General features: G+C 37.7%; 3 protein-coding genes across 7 annotated transcripts; all 3 read right to left on the minus strand.

Moving 5' to 3' along the window:
- Nucleotides 1-821: 821 nt before the first annotated feature.
- On the minus strand, nt 822-3,893 carry LOC112274147 (methylmalonate-semialdehyde dehydrogenase [acylating], mitochondrial). Of its 2 annotated transcripts, none has more exons than XM_024503384.3 (4): nt 3,773-3,893; nt 2,768-3,408; nt 1,871-2,608; nt 822-1,570 (listed from the first exon to the last, which is right to left on the minus strand). In XM_024503384.3, exons 2-4 carry the CDS (start codon nt 3,314-3,316, stop codon nt 1,133-1,135), a joined length of 1,725 nt encoding a protein of 574 aa, XP_024359152.1. In that variant the 5' UTR covers nt 3,317-3,408; nt 3,773-3,893; the 3' UTR covers nt 822-1,132. The 2 variants fall into 2 exon arrangements, with proteins under 2 accessions (XP_024359152.1, XP_024359151.1); XM_024503383.3 differs by having other exon boundaries at nt 2,768-3,414.
- A 5,373-nt stretch (nt 3,894-9,266) lies between these two features.
- On the minus strand, nt 9,267-12,474 carry LOC112273944 (profilin-4). 3 transcript variants are annotated; one of them, XR_016499892.1, is made up of 5 exons: nt 12,193-12,472; nt 11,698-11,888; nt 10,881-11,018; nt 10,087-10,741; nt 9,267-9,590 (listed from the first exon to the last, which is right to left on the minus strand). XR_016499892.1 is itself a non-coding variant. In XM_090245896.1 (4 exons), exons 2-4 carry the CDS (start codon nt 11,821-11,823, stop codon nt 10,607-10,609), a joined length of 399 nt encoding a protein of 132 aa, XP_090102022.1. In that variant the 5' UTR covers nt 11,824-11,888; nt 12,245-12,474; the 3' UTR covers nt 10,010-10,606. The 3 variants fall into 3 exon arrangements, 2 of the variants coding, with proteins under 2 accessions (XP_090102022.1, XP_024358794.1); XM_090245896.1 differs by lacking the exon at nt 9,267-9,590 and having other exon boundaries at nt 10,010-10,741; nt 12,245-12,474; XM_024503026.3 differs by lacking the exon at nt 9,267-9,590 and having other exon boundaries at nt 10,010-10,741.
- A 3,479-nt stretch (nt 12,475-15,953) lies between these two features.
- Nucleotides 15,954-18,200, minus strand: LOC112273987 (mediator of RNA polymerase II transcription subunit 9). 2 transcript variants are annotated; one of them, XM_073529660.2, is made up of 6 exons: nt 18,055-18,200; nt 17,306-17,430; nt 17,040-17,099; nt 16,783-16,857; nt 16,270-16,328; nt 15,954-16,154 (listed from the first exon to the last, which is right to left on the minus strand). In XM_073529660.2, the coding sequence occupies exons 2-6, from the start codon at nt 17,393-17,395 to the stop codon at nt 16,097-16,099; spliced, it is 342 nt and encodes a 113-aa protein (XP_073385761.1). In that variant the 5' UTR covers nt 17,396-17,430; nt 18,055-18,200; the 3' UTR covers nt 15,954-16,096. The 2 variants fall into 2 exon arrangements, with proteins under 2 accessions (XP_073385761.1, XP_024358878.1); XM_024503110.3 differs by having other exon boundaries at nt 17,306-17,442.
- Nucleotides 18,201-18,724: the final 524 nt, after the last annotated feature.

Consider the following 18,724-nt stretch of genomic DNA (forward strand, 5'->3'; position numbering starts at 1 on the left):
ATTCTTTTCTTGATCACTGAGCAAATGTTTGTGTTTCGAGCGGAAGTCTAATTACATGAGTTTCTTTGAAAAGTTATTATTTATATAAGTATGTTTGTATGTATTTGCAGGTATTAAGAATTTAAATTTGTTACTATCAAGTTACGAATAATAAAATAATCACTGTTTCCATTTAGTAACATATGAATACATTGATCAGATCTATGTATGTGGCACAAGAAGTATATGGTTACTTTTAAAGAAAATTAATTTGGTAATACAAATTGGACCTCAAAGTTCTTTTGCAGCACTATTGCTACATGAATGCTCAGAAGTTGACAAATGCTGAACAAAAGTGACATTGTCATACTTTACGCATAATTTTGAAAAGATTGAATTAAAATGTTTATAATGATAATTTTAGTAATTACAACTCACGCACAAAATAGAATCGGAAAGCAGTGAATAGCCCTTCTTTCCATGCGTCTACCACAAGATGCTGAACTGCGTTTGAAGACATACTCACATACTTTCATGAGTTTAAGTTATTCCTTTTCAATTCAGCTTGTTAAAATTTGGCTTAGTTTTGTTTGAAATATGATTTAATCACTGAAAAATGGACGTTAATGGCTTCGTTTCTTCATAAATGCACCTGGCCACACCCATTCCCCTGTCAAATCCACAGAGAGCGTCGCCCTCTGAAGTCACCATCCAAATTTTCCATGTTCTGAGCATGTTCGTGGATATTTAAACTCGGTTTAAAAACAAGAAAAAAAGAAAAAAAAAAAAAAAAAAAAAAAACCCTTTGTTATGAATTGTGTAAGTGGAGAATTCAGGTCACATTATAAATATAGAATTGTAATCGATTTGTAAGTGCATTCAAAGCCAAATTGTTTATGAAATGGAACGCAGACTGAATGAAAACTGTGGATGGCTTGTCCGTTAGCTCCTAACATCTCAACAAGGAGTATCTCGAGTGCCTGAGCAAGATGTTCTAAGAAACTGATGGGTCACGTCTGAACCATTCCAGTCTTCCATCTTTATTTACATCTGTGCAACAGAATGATAAACCTTCAATCATTATAAGCACAGCACGTTGCACTCGAGACTCAGAAGTTTTTCCTATTCACTGGCTTGAGATCGTGAATGCCCCTTACACCTTTCCTGAAGTAGGGAATGCCATAGCCACTCCGTGTAAGTCTTTCTCCTTCCATTGTGAAGTAACTGTTTTAATCTGAGTGAAGAAATGTACTCCAGCTTTGCCGTAAAAGTTGAGGTCACCGGCAAACGAACCTCTGGACCCTGTGAAGGAGAAGAAAGGCAAGGGCACTGGAATCGGGACATTGATACCCACTTGACCAGCATCAACTTCATGTTGGAAAGCTCGTGCTGCAGCCCCCGATTTGGTGAAAATGGCAGTCCCATTTCCATACTTGTTCCGGTTCACAATCTCAATTGCATCCTGAAGACTAGCGGCCTCCATACACAGAAGTACAGGACCAAAGATCTCCTCCTTGTAGCATTCCATGTCCTCCGTCACATCTGCCAAGATAGTTGGACCCACGAAGTTCCCTTGCTCGTATCCAGGAACCTGAACACATATAACCGACCAATGCTCGCATTAAGACCTTTACCAAGCATCACAGGGGAGCATCTGGTGTACAAATGTAACGTTATACGATCTAAGTGCAAGAAAGTCTAGAAAAAAATGGCAACTTGACAACTATCTTGTTTGAAACAAAAATTTCAAGCGTAGATGCATCAAACATATTCAGAAAACTTGTCTTGAGTTTCCATTCAGCCAGTAGATGCAAAATTAATGATGTAAGCATTTATGGCTCCCAAGTTAGCAAGAGTTGACAAGTATACTGACAAGGAAAGTATTACCAACCTTGATGCCACGCCCGTCGAGAACAATCCTGGCCCCTGCCTTGGCGCCAGATTCCACAAGTCTACAGATACGCTCCTTAGATTGCTTGCTAATAACAGGACCCAAGTCTGCCCCAGGCTCCGTTCCTCCGGTAACTTTCAGCTTCACGCCCCGCTCTCTCAAGCCTTCTTCCCATCTCTTTGAGTCTCCCACAAACACGGCAGTGCTGATTGCCATACATCTCTGTCCTGCCGCTCCGAACGCAGCTCCGACAAGAGCATTCAATGTTGCTTCGGGATCTGCGTCTGGCATGATCACAGCATGGTTTTTCGCACCCATGTTGCATTGGACACGCTTGCCGGTAGCCGAGGCACGCGAGTAAATGTGCATGCCAGCTACATCGGAGCCCACGAATGAAACTGCCTTGATATCAGGATGATCACATATCTGGTTTACCACGTCGTATGTGCCGTGCACGATGTTGAGCACGCCCGGGGGAAGCCCTGCCTCAGTTGCCAGCTCTGCCAGGAGCATCGCTGCTCCTGGGTCTTTCTCTGAAGGTTTCAAGACGAATGTGTTGCCTGTCGTGACCGCCATAGGAAACATCCAAAGAGGGATCATAGCAGGAAAATTGAAAGGGCAGATACCTGCGCAGACCCCTAGAGGCTGTCTGATACTGTACGTATCAATTCCACTGGAGACATTCTCCACAAATTCACCCATTTGTTGATTCGCCATTCCGCACGCTTGCTCTACCACCTACAAATACATTGTTTTTAAAATATATATCAAGTTTGATTCCTGTGCTGCGCTGTGAGTCATGTACAATAAACTAAAGGGCCCTTCCAGACGTCGTTTGCCCATGGAGTACTAATTGAAAACAAAAAAGCTAAAATTTAAAGAAGTAAGTTTATATACCTCAAGTCCTCGAAAGACATCACCTCGGGCGTCTGCAAGGGTTTTGCCTTGCTCTAAAGTTACGGACATGGCCAGCTTATCCATGTCTCTGCGAATCAGCTCCTGCAGCTTGAGCATCACCCGCTGCCTCGCAGTAACAGGAGTCTTTCTCCATGTTTTGTAAGCTTCTTTGGCAACGGCAACCGCAGTCTCAAACTCCTCGTGGGTGGTGAGTGGTACCCTGCTCACCACTTCTTGCGTTGCGGGGTTCAACACATCAATGTGTTCAGTCGATTGAGATTCCACAAACTTGCCTCCCACATAATTCTTCGCCTTAAGAGCAGGGGTTTCCTTAACGGCTTTCACTGCGCTAGTGGAGAAGGAGCTGTAATCCCAAGGTACTCTTGAAGACGCTATCACTGCGTCCGGCCGTGCGGCACCCACAACTGCCGACCGAAACAGTGCGGCATTACGCGAGCATACTTTTGACCCGTTCAAAAGCTGAGAGCCAATGTGTTGATAACCCCTACACTTGCTGGCACGCAGAGCCTGCCGCACGATCCCACTCATCCTTGATACTTCTCTAAAGCCCCAAAATTAGCTTAGATCGCAAGAGCTCGGGCAGCTTCTGGTTGCTGCACTTGTCCTCAATCACGCGAGCTCTGCGACTACACAAACCAACATGGAAACATGCCAAAATTTCGCAAGTTCGTCGGAATAATGACTCTTCGACTCATCAATTACGACATAACCGGCAGAACTGAGTGCCCCAAAAGCCTAAACGAGAAATCCTAAACGAAAAACACGCAAGGGAGAACATTACCCCCGGCAGAGTACTTAAAACAAAGATCAATTCCAACAGAGAATAAATAAATAAAATAAATAAAAAACACAGATCATACAATACACATGCTCAAGCTCGAGAATAACGCCGAGAGGTTCAAAAGGATGGCACATAGAGCAGGTGGAAGCTGCTGCTGCTGCTACTGCACCCCAACATTCAAAGCATCCGAATCAGTGAATTACCTCTAATCACGAAGCGCGTCGGCTACAAACCGAATGCACAATGATCATGAAAGCAGCCTCCTGCACCGGAATTGTGGAAGCCCGTGCCCCCATGCCCTCGCAGATTCCCCTGGACTCGCGAATGCTGAGGAGTGAGTGAGGTCTGCGCTCTGTGCTCTCTCTAGGCTCCTTCGACGCCACCGTCACGGCTCCTTTTTCCTCTTCTACCAACGTCCGCTACGACGAGGCCGCGACTGGAACGAGGTCCGAGATTTAGATGTGGCACCTCGTCAGGCTTTGCTCTTCAGGAGGGTGGAATCTGACGAGGCCATCCACTTCGCTGACGTGGCCCTCTTCCGCTGACGTGGCCGTCGGTTGCATACAAGCCTCATCTAGAATGTGCTGCTTGCATTGTCGTGATCGGCTCGCAACCTTTTCCTCCCTGACTTTAAAGTTGTTCTTGGCACTCCGGTTCAAGTTATGACAAATTGCTTCTTTGAAATAACTCGATTGTGAGAAATTAAATGAAAATGATATAAAGGATTGAAACACCTGATTTTACTAAATGTCATGTCTAATAGATTCAAAAAACTAAAAACAAAGTCAATTGATATATAAATAAATAAATAAAGAAATAAAGTTAAAAATTTATCAAATAGTGTTTTCAACAAATTGTAATCTATACATTGTATAAAGGTGGCTGAGAGATATCTTACTAAAAATCCTATTTAATTGTATGATTATTGTGGAAGTCTTCATAATTATTTTCAAGTAATTTATTTTTATTGTCATCATATATATTATCCATGTCCAATGGTATTGTCAAAGACAAAAAAACTCAAAGAATAGAAATAAACAAGTGAGATATTTCTTAAAGAAAGTTAACAAAAAAAATAATTAAATGTCCATATTTAAAAAGAAACTAGAATAGCTATTAATAAAAGATAAAAAAAAAAAAAAAAAAAAAAAAAACTAAAGATTCTTAAAACTAAAGTAGAAGCAAGAAAAGAATTGTCAAGAGTAAAGAAGACCTCACTTTTGCTTTTATATATACTATCTAACTAGAAGTTATATGGTGATGTTTTATAGGACCTCCAACACACGCCAACTTACAGAACATATGTCTAACTTGTAAGAGAAGTTTCTTATGTATGTCCCACATGTCCAATTTATTCCACAAGTGGCCAACATGTACAATAGGTGGCCATCTTATTGGCCAAGTTTTCAACTGTTAATCACCTATAGACACATATAAATACATGTATCTATGAATCTTTTAAGAAGTTTTTTTATGAGATATTATTAAATTTAACTATTTTTATTTACTTCTACATACTTATATTATTCAAGTAATTATTGAAATAAATATAAATATCTATAATATTATCTTGCTTTCTAGAGATGAGTTCTATAAAAAGTAGCAATTACATGTTGAAGAAGTTTAAGATGCAATGAACTATATTTTTTTCATACTTTGATCTTTATTTCCTTTGAAGGTAGTTTATAGGTCGTCTCAATTAGCAATGATGTTTTCTATTAGAGCAAGAAGATCATCATAATATTTGATCATAATTAAGGCCTTTATAACTTCTTTCAAATAAAATATTTGAAATACTATTGAGAGTAGTTCATATTTTTAATAATATCACCAAATATTAGGAGTCTCTTCTAAGGTCTTGATACCAAAGGTATTGTATTTCTCTTTATTTGAAAAAAAAACATGTTGTACTTGAGGGTCTTCATCTTAATTACATCAACTTAAAGATTGTGACAATTCCAACATCTTGTCTAATAACTCAACAAATAATAATTCTTAAATTGAATTTATTAATTATTGATTCTTTATCTCCTCAATATTATAAATAGAAAGAAACTACAATCAAGGATAAAACATATATTGCAATTTTCATCAAAATTCATTTTCTTTATTTCAAAAAATTACTTTACTCTTTATTTTGATTTTAATGGATGCATTGATAAAAAGCTTTGACCATCTTTACTACATTGGTAGGATTTTTGGCTAGCTTCTATGTGTGTTTAGTAATATCATGTCCACCCAAATAAACAAGATATTCTAACTTAAGTTGGTGATGCTTTGAATCTAAGACTTCTTTGACTTTAAATTCTTAATTACTATTCACTTTTACATAAAGAGATAGTATTTGACTTCTTTCCAAAAAATTCACAATCTTGTACGACTCAAGAAGAGACATATGAAATAGGAGATGGATCTTCACAAACTCTGGTAATTGTAATTAATAATCAATTAAATTGACTTTTTCACAAATGAAAAATGGTTCAAGACTATGATAATTGAATTTTTCATAAGGGCAACTAATTTTGATATTACAACAAAGTAACCATACTTTATTACTACTGTGGAATTGATATTTTTTGCAAAAGGCATCTACATTGATATTTTTTTGTTCTTAAGTTTTTTTTAATTGTATCTTCATTATTGCATATAACTTTAATAAATAAATTGCCAAATCTTTTGCCACAAGATTATCAATTTTTGAAAAGTCAAAAGTATCAAGTTATGAATAATAACCATAATTGACAAAAAATAGTATTTATTGAATAGAAGAATGTATTGAGTTATCATAAAAAAGTTTATTTATGATAAAAGAATTGTCCAATCAACTTGAAGGTAGTTAATGTTACATCTCAAATACTACTTCAAAACTTGATTCATCTATTTTATTTGCCCATTAGTTTGAAAATGAAAAGCCAAAGATAATTTTGTATTAAAGAGAATTTTGTAAAATCTTGATACAAATTGGATCCTTTTATTGAATATAATATCCCTTGGCAATCTATAACACCCATAATTTTTTTTAATTATTGATTTACTTAAGATAGATTTTATACATAGTATTAAATATGCTATCTTAGTGAAACGATCTACTATCATAAATATAAAGTTGTAAAGACTTGAGATTAGAAGATTTGTGATACTAATCTATCAATCATCTATGCACATGTTTAAAAACAAAAGCCATGTCTATGAAGCTTCTAAAAAGCTTTTCTATAAAATATTATCAAATTTATTTATTTTTATCTATTTTTATCTATTCATATTATCTAAATAATTATTGGAGTAAATATGGATGTTTGCACCAAATGTAATCTGACATTGAAACTATGTGCTAAGGTTATAAAATTACAAAATATTATAACTTGCCATCTATCTAAAAAAAAATATGTTATTTTTTGAAGATCTTCATTTTGATTTTGAAATTGTAAAGATCATCACATCTTACTTGATTCAACTTATAATTTTGAAAATATTAGTTGTTATGATAAATTTTATCTTATAAGCTTTTTTTAGTTTGCAAAGAAGTTCCAAAAAGAAATTATTCAACTTATTATTTCTTGTTTTATACCATTTTATTTTCAATATTAGATCTTTGATTTTTATAGATCTTAATAATATTTATTTTTAAAAATAAAATGGTGGATTATTTTAAAGATTTTAAATAGTTGCCATGTGTTTCTAATAACATCATATTTGCACTTTTACAAATAGTATCCCACTACATTATAAGATAGTCTTGTATTTAAGACTTTTTTAAACTTTAAATCCTTGATTTTTACCTATTTAAATAGAAATTAGTAGTAATTTTTTCTTTCTTAATAATTTCATTGTAGTATTTTAATAAGACTTATATAGAATACTAAATAAATTTAGATTATTAATTTTTGTTAATAAATAGGTTAAGTCTTTGATGTTATATTATATTATATAAATATGTTAGCCTTGATGTCACAATAAAGTAATCATATTTGATCGCCTACTTATAATAGAGGTTTTTGTTGTTGTTTACTTGTTATGTTATGTTATCTTATGTTATTTTTATTTTATTTTATTTTATTTTATTTTTTCTAAAGATATTTGAATTGATTGTTTATTATTTAAAAAAAATCTTTAGCTACATTGTCATTTTATGTAAAGTTAAAGTATTCTACTTATTAAATATTTTATTTTTATATTTATAACTTTAAAAATATCAAAATTATTAATTTATAGAAAATAATCATAATTAGCAAACAAATGTTGTGCTTAAAGGATATAAAACTGTGTTAGTTCTTTTGGAGCATTTAAATGTCATTTATATAAAAGAATATATATTTTTTGAAGATAAAAATATTTAAATTAAGATAGATATACTTTTTAATATAAAAAATAATTCTTAAAATATATTTAAAAAATTATCAAGAAAAAAGTATCAAATAGAATTTTTAACTTTAATGTTTAATCTTAAAATTACTTTGGTTTTAAAATAAATATTTATTGCTAAATACACATGGCTATTATCTCATTTGGTGAAAGATATAAAAATTCAGACAAGGTATCTAATGAACATTAATATTATCTAAGACAATAAGTGGTGCTAAATAAATTGTGACAAAAATGTATTCTAATTGATTAAGCAACAATTTAAAATAAATTCTTCATTAAAGTAATTGAGATTAGTGTGACTCATATAAAATTAGGAAAAAATAGAAGTATATTCTAAAAAATAATAGCAAAATTGAAATTAATCCACAATAGTATGATTTATTTATTGTAGATATTATGATTAATCTAGATTGCCCAAAATATATTCAATAAAAATAATAGAATAATTTTTTTCATCAATATAAATTTATCATTAAGCTAATTATGATATAAAGTCTAATGCGTTTAATTTTTGAAAAATGAAAATTTCAAAACTTGAACTGCATACAATAAGAGATAAGGCAAAATTTATTTTAAACCTTCAAATGTGGCATTTGTACCTTGATTCTATTCTAATTTGCCTTTATAAGTTAATTGTATACTTTAAGTAGCAACTTAGGAATATTCTATAATAAGTATTTAATAATAATTTATAAATTTAAAAAAAAATTCAACAATATATTTCGTTTTTAAAGTTGTCAAATTTAGAATAGTTTATACCTTGTTAAGATTGTTTTTGCAAACCATCATTTTAGAAAGAATGAAATATATATTGGTACATTAATTGTGAATTTATTATATTTTTATATTTAAGAAATTTCACAAAAATATAGTTTTAAAGTATGATATTTTGAAAGTATAAAAAAGTTCATGGATTATACAAGACAATTTATTTTTTAAAATAGTCTTATTTTTATTATACTAATTAGCAGTAAAAAACTATGGTCATAAACAATCAATTTTGAGTATTTTTAAAAAAAAAAACCACAATTTATAACCATATTAACCCATTCTAGGTAGTTCTAATAATTTTCACGTGCTTCTTCTTCTTTTTTTTTTCCTTTACTCTTTAAGTGTAATTTTGTGATATGTGATAAAAAATTCAAGGTGCAATTTTTTTGCTATTCGATTGGTATTACAATTACAAATTTCTTTTACATCTGATTCAATATTTTAAATTTTTGACATTACGTATTGTTATTTATACAAATTTCTATACAATATGTCATGACTTTGTGATTAACAAAGATTTGTGAAATTACATTTATTTTGGTCCACAATAAGCTTAAAATATTTTAAAAAATGATACATTGCACCTAATATTGCAAAATGCTATTGATAAAGATGGTAAATCAAATCTCAATAGTAGAACCATGTTCGACAATTGTCTCAAGAAGATGAATAATAACAAAACTAATGCCTTACCGATGTGACTACGTGATTAAAAAGTGTCCTCTAGTCAAATCTAAATTTATCGAATGCATCAATAGCTAAGGAATCCACCACATGCAAGAGCCAAATACGGACTGCCATGATATGGACATATTCATTGTTGAATATGGTCTTGGCTACTGCAGTATAACAATGAAGGCATAGACACGAGATTTCACCGACCCACTGCACAACAATCAAGGATTGGGATTCAGCCGACTTCTGGGAGAGCATAGCTACGCATCAAGCACACGTTAACCTAAAAAACTTCAACCTGATTCATTTACAATCCCTATTCAGATAGTAATGCCAATCGCCATTTGACAAGTACCCAAGTAGACACTACTGATCACTTGCTCTACCCTACTACTCCGATGTCATTCTTGAATCCATGACTACCACTCGTGTCAGTGACTACATCTATTGCAAATGAACAAGCGAAACTGAACACAATACGAACACACATTACATCAACCACGTCAAACTCTACGTACATGGACACGAAGAGATACACCTCAAATATCGAAACCTCCACCCAGAAAAGAACACAATGATCAACGTCCATTGGTTTGCTTCCAGAACACCATACAAAACAAGTACAAAAATACAAAACAACCAGAACAAAACTTCATTGCATTGGCAGTGCCCAAGCTGAGTTTCCACAATGAGTGCCCCAGATTACCATGTAGCTGCTCCTACATGGTTGATCACTTTCTTAACAGTTTCGGCACCATCACGTACTTGCTCCCGGACCAAATCAACCATGGCGACTGCGATTACGAAAAATGTCCTCCACCGGACCGGCACTCCCGACACCACCCACGTGGCAACACCCGCCACATCCTCGCTCCATCGACACGGAAATTACCCACCCTCCGCAGAGACTACCCGCTGCTCAAGGACCACATCCAACTCCATGCTGCACAACTTCCCTTTCATCTTCGCCCCAACCTTCCGCCGCAGCTCCATCGCCCATCTCTCTCTCTATCATCCTCAAGTCTTCACACTCTAAACACGGTCGACAACTCAAATATCTACCACTCACTTCCCGCCCACCCAACGCATCGGCGGGACTTCACGCACACCGCTATCCCACCGTTCCAATGCACATTACTATACGCTCCAAACCGTTATAATACTTCAACCGCTCCAGCTCCTGCTCCCACCCAGCTTCTCCCGCATCAACGCTGCTCCATTCGTCTTCAAAGCCCCTGATCGCACAGATAATCCCCCAGCCTCTCCACCACCATGTTGCATTCGCCCGGCGTCACTGGATAGTCGTACAGCCCGATCACAAACGCGCTGTTCGTCTTCTTCACTGTGCACCCTCCTGCACCCTGTGCCAACACCACACCCACTTCCTCATTCGCTACCACCTCAACCCACACCCGCCGCCCTCATCACACCCCGCAATCCACTCTCCCCATCACTCTCATCTCCCACCCGAACACCATCCACTGTCACTCCCAACCGTACCTTCTTCCCCCGGATCACAACGCCAGCTTCACCCTGCAGAACCATGTACTTGGCGCTTCCCAAAAACAGCCCGTTCTCGGCCAGCAAGCTCCCGTCCTCGAAACCATCCAGAAGCTTTTCCACCTCCGTTGAGCTCAACTGCCACATCATTCCCCAACCATCACACACTCCGCACTCACCTCGCTCGCCATCCCACCTCCCCACCACAACACACATCCCAAACCGCACCGCCGCTCACCACATTCACATCAACTCCTGGCTACTCCCCATTCCCTGCCACAACGGACTCCAGCTTCACAATGCGCCTGCCATCCCACGCTTCCCCGACCATCTCAATTTCACCACATCCCTTCATTCCTTCCCCAACACCCAATCCATCAACCCACAGTGCTGGAACACCTCATTCTCACAATCCTACTCGTTCCGCACACCTAAACCTTCCTCCTCTTCACTCCACCTTCCTACGGATCCGCAACATCCATCCACGCCAACTCCTACTATTCCTGCATCAAATCACTCCGCCCTCCACTGCACCAACACCTCCGCCTGCTGCCACGACTATACAACTCACCCCTCCCCCTCTCTCCAACCCCTACCGACAACCCATCCACCGACCCACGCATCTCAACGATCGCAAATCCATCCCACTGATCGCATCCACTCCCCAACACCATTCAACTGCGCCAATTCGGGTCCACGCATCCCCGCAACACATCATTGCCACGCGGACAACACCTCTCCACTCTCAGTCCCTCTCAATTGTGCCATCCCCACACCAGCCACAAATCGCACCACCTCTTCCTCCAAAAGGTCTCACCTGCGGAAACATCTCGCTCTGCGCCCAAACACTTCCATCGTGCCCGATGATGGCGGCGGCCACCAGACTATGCCCCGTCGGAAGCGGGTACATCAAGTGGTCATCGACGTACGACTGCCACGACATGGCTGCTGCCCTCGCCTGCCGCTGCACCACCTCCCCACCACACTCACTCTACCACTGCAACAGCCCTGCGCACCAAAACAGTCCCTCTCTCGGGTTACCACACGCAACGCCACACTTCGCGTCGCCTTCACCACCCGATCGTCGACAACTCCCAAGCCACCTCTCACACTATCGCCCCACCATTTCAAATTTCATGCACTACCTCCTCCCCGCCCACGCAATGCGCCATACAAACACAAACAAACGCCCAGGCAATCCACCTCCTCCCGACCCCGCCTGCAATCCAAAACCGACCCCACCAAACAATCCTGTCCACCCCCAATTGCCACACTTCTGATCCAACCAGCAAAACCAGCAAACAACACCAACCTCCGCAGCCAAACCAAACGACCACCAGCCACGTCGCAGATACAGGCACTACCGGCACACCACGGCCGCCATCAACGACAGCGAAGACGAGAGAGAGCAGACTCCGGGATCAGCAGCACACTGCACTCACGCTCCCGGAGACGCAAAGCAAACATAAGAAGAGGGTGCCGAAGGCGGAAAGGACAATCGGATGCGAAAATGGCGGCGACGGAAGGGGCAGACGCAACATGAATCTGCTAAGCGAGCACATGCCCTCCCCGCGGGCTCGACGGGTGGCGTCGGGGCTCAACCAGGCCACGGTGGAGAAGGACCCTGCCACTGCACGGCACAGTGGATGCGGAACTTAGCGGGGGTGCGGGGGGGGGGGGGGGATTGGTGATTACGGGTCACGGGCATGGATGTCCGCTTCGCCCGACCGGAGGAGCTTGGACTGTCGGTTGAGAGAGGGACAGAGAGAGATCTTGGTGGTGGCCCGCGGTGGTCCAGATGGGCACGGCGTTGATCTCCCTCCCCATGCGTGCCTGTGTGGGTCATGGAAACGGCTATCTCTGGTATGTGTTTGGGTGGAGCACGTGCTGTCTCTGGTATGTGTTTGGGTGGAGCACGTGCCCATGTGCATGGAGGGAGGGAGCCCCCCTTTCGGAATGCAATCCCGTGGGGCCTCCTCGTCCTCTTCCCTTCCCCTTCCTCGTCTCTTTTCTGCATTGCCCGTTGGGTGGTGGCGGGGTTGCTTGCTCACCCTTGCTGCACCCGTTTCGGCTGCTCGCACTTCCTCTTTCGTTTGGTCTGGTTTCGTTTCGTTTGTCAGTCCGTCTCTGTATGTGTCTCTCCTCTCGCTGGCTTGCTTCGTCAGTTTCCTACCTCCTCCTTTGGCGTGGACTTACTGCATGCATGATTGGTCCGCTGGCCAGCTCCTCTGGTTTCAGTCGTTTTTACTTGGTGGAATTCACTCCATCGATTTCAGGTGGTTTTGGGATCTCTATTGGTTGCTTATTTTAGAGATCGATTTGCTTTTCTTTGCATTGCCTCACCTAGTCGCTTCTCCCTCCCTTTCTCGCAATCTTATCCCTTGTCCAGATTTAGCCATAGGTTCTTCGGCTTATGCTTTATTGGAATTAAATTGTCATATCTGCCATTACAATAATAATACATTCTACCATTGAGATAGTCACCCACTTTCACTAAGTACTACTCTATAAGTTATAAGTTAAGATTAGTCTTAAAGATTAATTAGATATAATCTCCCACTCCCTTAAAATATACAAAGTTGTTGAGTTTCACTGTAACATAGTTAGTTTAGTTAACAAAATAATGGTTGTATTCTTCATGGTATCAAAAGAAGGTTCATGATTTGATGACTTGATACTTCATGATGGATCTCACCAAGTTCAATTTTCATGAGGAACTAGAAACTACTCCATTTTATCTTTTATAGTCAAATACATATTGATTGTCAATAATATATGGAACATTTGCATACTTATTGCATTAATAATAAGCTCAATTTTGTCTAGATCCATGGTATCTAGTTCCACATTTAGAAGAGCCTTTCTTGATTTTATCTCTATAATTTTTCTTGCTACAATTATAAAAATTATTAATTATAATAATTAATAATTATAGCAATTATTAACTTCTATAATTATAATTAATAATTGCTACAATTACTAGAATTATTTAGTACCATAATTGTATCAAAGAATAATTATTAATTGCTATAATTGCTACAATTATTGTAGCAAAGAAAAATTATGCAATCAAAAGATTTCTAGTAGAGAGTTCAACTAATAAAGAAGTTTTTAGTTATGTTGACCAAATATGAGCCACTTGCTACCTCTACTTCTTACAACAAGTTCAAACAATCAACAAAAACGACCACAAAATGCTAAGGTGGTCTATCTACCTTTCATTAATGCTTACACTATAATTGCCTTTATTACATTAACATTGATTGTCAAATTAAGAGACCCACTTTCAACTTTGTTATTTCATACTTGCAAAACTCTAGGAAGTCTAGAGTACTATTTCAAAACTTCAATTTAAGTAGCAAAGTTACACCGCAAATGAACAAATCTTTGATGTCTTAAAAGATAATGCTCCAAACAATAACAATAGGAACATGCTTGAGGTAAATTTGGTCACCATGCTGTCACACATTGAAGATACATGATAGATCATTAAATCCAATGTTAGCTCTTACTTCATCAATCAACATAAGAATCTATCTTAATTTTCTACACCCTCTAATGTGACTATTATTACTTCTATAGGAAGATCAAAGCTCCCAATCATTGAAGCTTGTCATATTCATCTCTCCTACAATTAAGAAGTCTTTAATGTTTTTTATGTATTCTCAATAAAGAACAACTTTCTTTGTATTAGAAAACTAACTAATGATGGATATTCAATTGTGTTCACTTCCAAATTTTGCTATATCATTATCTCTTATAAATTTTGTAATATTGTTTTTAAAAGCTTTCAAGATCTATCTAATTCACTCTATAAAAAAGATACTAATCCAAAAGCCACTTCCAAGACCACCTTCACAACCTTAGTCAACAATTCTTAATCTATCAAGTCCATTTCTCCAAAAATCCTTTATTATTTATTTAACAACTTAGTCATTTCAACTACAAATGGTTACATTATATGTCAACTTACAATCTTCAATCAAGACTACCTCATTTATGACACAATTCCAATTTCTATTATTCTTGCATCATTGGCAAGCACTGTTGCATTGCTATTCTAAATTCTTCATCCACTCATTCATCTTGCCTGCTTTAATTCATTCATTCCAACCTTTAAATCCCTCTTTAAGTCACTTCTCTGATTTGGAATTAATTATTAATACTTTATCATCAAACTTTCTTAAACAATCAACATATATGAAAGATATCAATTACTACTACCTCTTGTTAAATAAATAACAAATTTTATTTTGAAATATGTATGTATGTATGTATATATATATAATGGATTAGAAATAGAATCAAAAAAATACAATGAATATTTCTTGTATATTGACATAGATTTGATATTAATAAGCATCTATGAAGGTCATTTGAAACAACCTTAAGGAATACATACAATTAAACCTCATTTTCCATGTAGATAAACGATTAACAGAATTTGTTTTCGTTTCTGCCTTAAACTCTTCTACCATAATTGAGTTATTTGCTTGAAGTTAAAATGGATAGTATTTCCTAACAGTTCTGTAACAAATGTCTGTCTGACTAAGACGTTTTTAACAGTACTTTGTAAGTTGACTATTTTCAATCACATTCAGCGTGGTTAGTCAATCCGACTACACAAGTATCATAGAAGGGTGCTAGGCGCTTCTGTGCAGTGCCTAGACTGAGCATCGGGGCCTTAAATTCCATCACGAGATGTGAAGTTTCGGAGGCGGCAATTCCAGTCACTGTAAGCAGTACTACATTTTAGATGCGAGAAACTCAGTGCCAACATTCCATAGTGAATGACGATGTTCCTGAATCTCACCTATCTGCTCATAAGGCCAAGTTAGACCAGCCTAAGTCACACAAAGTTGCACCGTGGGGCATGCCTGGAGCATGATTAGTTTCCGTCTTGCTTGGCAAATAGAAAACTCAATAAAAAGGCTCTATTTTGTCGATGTGATTCACGGGCGTCTACTCCCTACTTTAATGCAGCACTTCCAGCAAGAAAAAGACAATGTTCTACAACATCACTATTTCTTTGGTCTTGATTACATACATGAAATATTTAACTGGAGCTTCACAAAATTTAAAACCAGAATTTACTGCAGCTTTCGGTTTCCCGACGAGTTGCTCCTCCAGGATATATAAGTGCACCCATCACCAAAAGAGGAGGTGACAAGATGAAACTAATCACCGATAACGCAATCTTTCTTGAACCTGTTAGACTAGTTATCTGCAGGATATATCCTCTCCACCATGCTTTTGTACTTTGCTAGCACGGCCCTGCAACATTACAGTCGTCACATAAGTTTAAAGGACGGAATGTCACGAGGAGCTGGAAACAAACCTATCACATAAAGTATCCAGAAACATACATTCAAACAAATCCAACACGAACCTGCGTTCCTCCAGCTTGTTTCTATGGTCATCCAAAGTTCTTTTCTGCGTTGCAACATCCTGCACAACCAATTTTGAACTTCCATAAGCTAGCACCACTGTGACGGGAAAGTCACGACGGCAAAAGGGCTAAACAGATTTAGTGGGAACATTAGGGGGATTGACTCTCTAAAAACAACCCTGACTATTGGTGTTCAATTTGGCACTTGCACCACAAACTGGTAGCCTGGTACATATCAACGGAATTAACGGGCGCACAACAGCGGTTTACTCTAATTGGCCACCACCAACAGCTTGTGACATTTTTGACTGGATAAAATGCTACTAAAATTTCAAATGTTCTATGACCTGCAATTTGTTACGACTGGACCTCATCAAATACTATGAGGCGGGAACCTGTAACGTATACAGATGTAAAAATGTTCATAACATCGCAACTTGTTTAAAATGAATTTCCTCGTACCAGAAAGAAGCATATTAAAATTTCAGGCACAAGAGAGGGCTTTTGATATACCTTCTCAATTGAATTAGACTCTAAAGAATGCAGAATTTGCTCAGCTTTCTGAAATCGAGCCACAAGTTCACGAATCTGAACAAGGAATGAGCCAGGCATCAATGGCAGCTAAGTGATCACTGCTAGAATAATGTCAAAAAGGCGTTTGATGGAATAAATAATGGATAAAAAATTCCTGAGGAGCAGCTCAGCAATACGAGCTGTTAAATAATTTTCACAACACAAACGAGATAGGAGAGGGAGATGGAGCTATTTACCAATTCATCGTGTTGATCTCGAGATCCTCGCTCGACTGCACCTGCCAGTGCATCGATGACCTTCAAACCACCAAGGAAAAATGATGAGAAAGTGCAAGATAAAAAAAACGCCAAAAAGACTCGTTTAGTTACCCAAGTGTGCAACTCATTCTACATGTGTGCAACTCTGAAGAAAGAATTTTTTTAAGGGGATCTGATTTTATATTAATGCCCAAAACGATTGAGGCTTAAATAACAGACGTTAGAAGCAATACGAGGAAGCATACCGGAACCAGAGAAAAGTGAAACGCCTGCGTCTGGTATGGCTGTTGCTGCCATTCTGACTGAGCTTGACTCTGAGCTTGGGACCACGACATATTATCCGCAAAGATCAACCCCTCGCTCTTCGTTCCTGAAATTAGGCCTAACCCCGTATAAGGCAGCACTAAAAATCAGAACAGATTTACACGAACCCATCTTCAATACTTGCTCAAAACAAACAAGTCCTTCAACCTTGTCGTCCAAACTGTCTTTCAACCCTCAATCCACAATATGTAACGACTATGCAAAGCTTGTGAGGTGCTTCATATCCATTTTCCCTTCACAAATCGAATCTCTACAAGATATAATCACCAAGATGAGCTTCAAACGATAATATGACCGTGGACAGAATTCGATGAGGTGAGTGTAGGGGTATCAGGGTTTTGCGAGGAGTTGGAACCTGTTTAAATAACTTTAGCAAATTGGGGTTGCAGAAAATTGGGCAAAACATATGTTCACCTAACCATGATTAGAACCGAAGCATTCTGATCTCTACACAACCCTTCCACTCATGGTCGACGAGTACGCACCCAACACATCCACACACTAATAAAATCCCCTTATCGATTGACTCACTACGCTATTTCACAAAAGTTTTAGCATTAAACCAAGATGTCTCACGAAACCCAAGAATAACAATCCTCTGCACCAATATAGCAAAAATCTCTCGCACTCGCACAACGCCCTCCACATAGAGCAGGTTGAGAATGCTTACAGCGATAAGACGTGTAGTTTCAATGTCCCTGTGCTACTTCAACAGCAGCAACAACAGCAGCAGCACTGGCGAAGAAGACCCGTGTAGAAAGATGACCGAACAATGCACAACTTTGTTAGAGTAGGAGTGTGGAACACTCAGTACGCAATGGTGATTTCCCTTCAGAACCTGCACTGGAGCCTTCTTCATTAGCATCGTCATCGGAGTACTCCACCGACAAAAGTGATTGCCGTCCACCATTTGAGGAAAGCCAGATTTGTCGGTAGGGTGGGAAGGGTATTTTTCCGTGCATAGCGCGTGTTTCTTTTTCTTTTTCTTTTTAATATTTACTTACGCATTAACAATTTTAATTTCTAGTTTCTTTTTGTAATTTTCTATGTAATTTTTAAAGATTTTTTTTATTATTTTATTTAGCATGATTATCTTTTAATTAGTTTTAATTATATTAAGTTATATTCTTTTGATTAATTTAAGTTTTTAGTATCTGATAATTATTTACGTTATTAGAAAAGGAAAAAAAAATCCTATTGTTTACATCTTTATTTTCTTATTATCATAAACTAAATAAGATTATTAGAAATGATATTTTTATTCTTTGAATTATGTTTACAAGGTCTGAAGAATCAAACTCTTATATAAAGATTAATCCTTATGTATTATGCATTTAAGT

Source organism: Physcomitrium patens, chromosome 21 (assembly GCF_059467195.1).
Source record: "Physcomitrium patens ecotype Gransden chromosome 21, ASM5946719v1, whole genome shotgun sequence".
In the NCBI taxonomy this organism is placed as follows: Eukaryota; Viridiplantae; Streptophyta; class Bryopsida; order Funariales; family Funariaceae; genus Physcomitrium; species Physcomitrium patens.

Excerpts from the sequence above, each read along its gene's own strand:
- LOC112274147 (XM_024503384.3), bottom strand. The coding sequence starts at position 3,316 with ATGAGTGGGATCGTGCGGCAGGCTCTGCGTGCCAGCAAGTGTAGGGGT. Across the intron at positions 2,609-2,767 it reads ATGTCTTTCGAGGACTTGAG|GTGGTAGAGCAAGCGTGCGG; the intron begins GTATATAAACTT and ends ATGTATTTGTAG. Across the intron at positions 1,571-1,870 it reads TCGACGGGCGTGGCATCAAG|GTTCCTGGATACGAGCAAGG; the intron begins GTTGGTAATACT and ends ATATGTGTTCAG.
- LOC112273944 (XM_090245896.1), bottom strand. The coding sequence starts at position 11,823 with ATGTCGTGGCAGTCGTACGTCGATGACCACTTGATGTACCCGCTTCCG. Across the intron at positions 11,019-11,697 it reads AGAGCGAGATGTTTCCGCAG|TTGAGCTCAACGGAGGTGGA; the intron begins GTGAGACCTTTT and ends ATGATGTGGCAG. Across the intron at positions 10,742-10,880 it reads TTGTGATCCGGGGGAAGAAG|GGTGCAGGAGGGTGCACAGT; the intron begins GTACGGTTGGGA and ends GTGTTGGCACAG.
- LOC112273987 (XM_073529660.2), bottom strand. The coding sequence starts at position 17,395 with ATGTCGTGGTCCCAAGCTCAGAGTCAAGCTCAGTCAGAATGGCAGCAA. Across the intron at positions 16,858-17,039 it reads GAGATCAACACGATGAATTG|ATTCGTGAACTTGTGGCTCG; the intron begins GTAAATAGCTCC and ends TTCCTTGTTCAG. Across the intron at positions 16,155-16,269 it reads AACAAGCTGGAGGAACGCAG|GGCCGTGCTAGCAAAGTACA; the intron begins GTTCGTGTTGGA and ends GTAATGTTGCAG.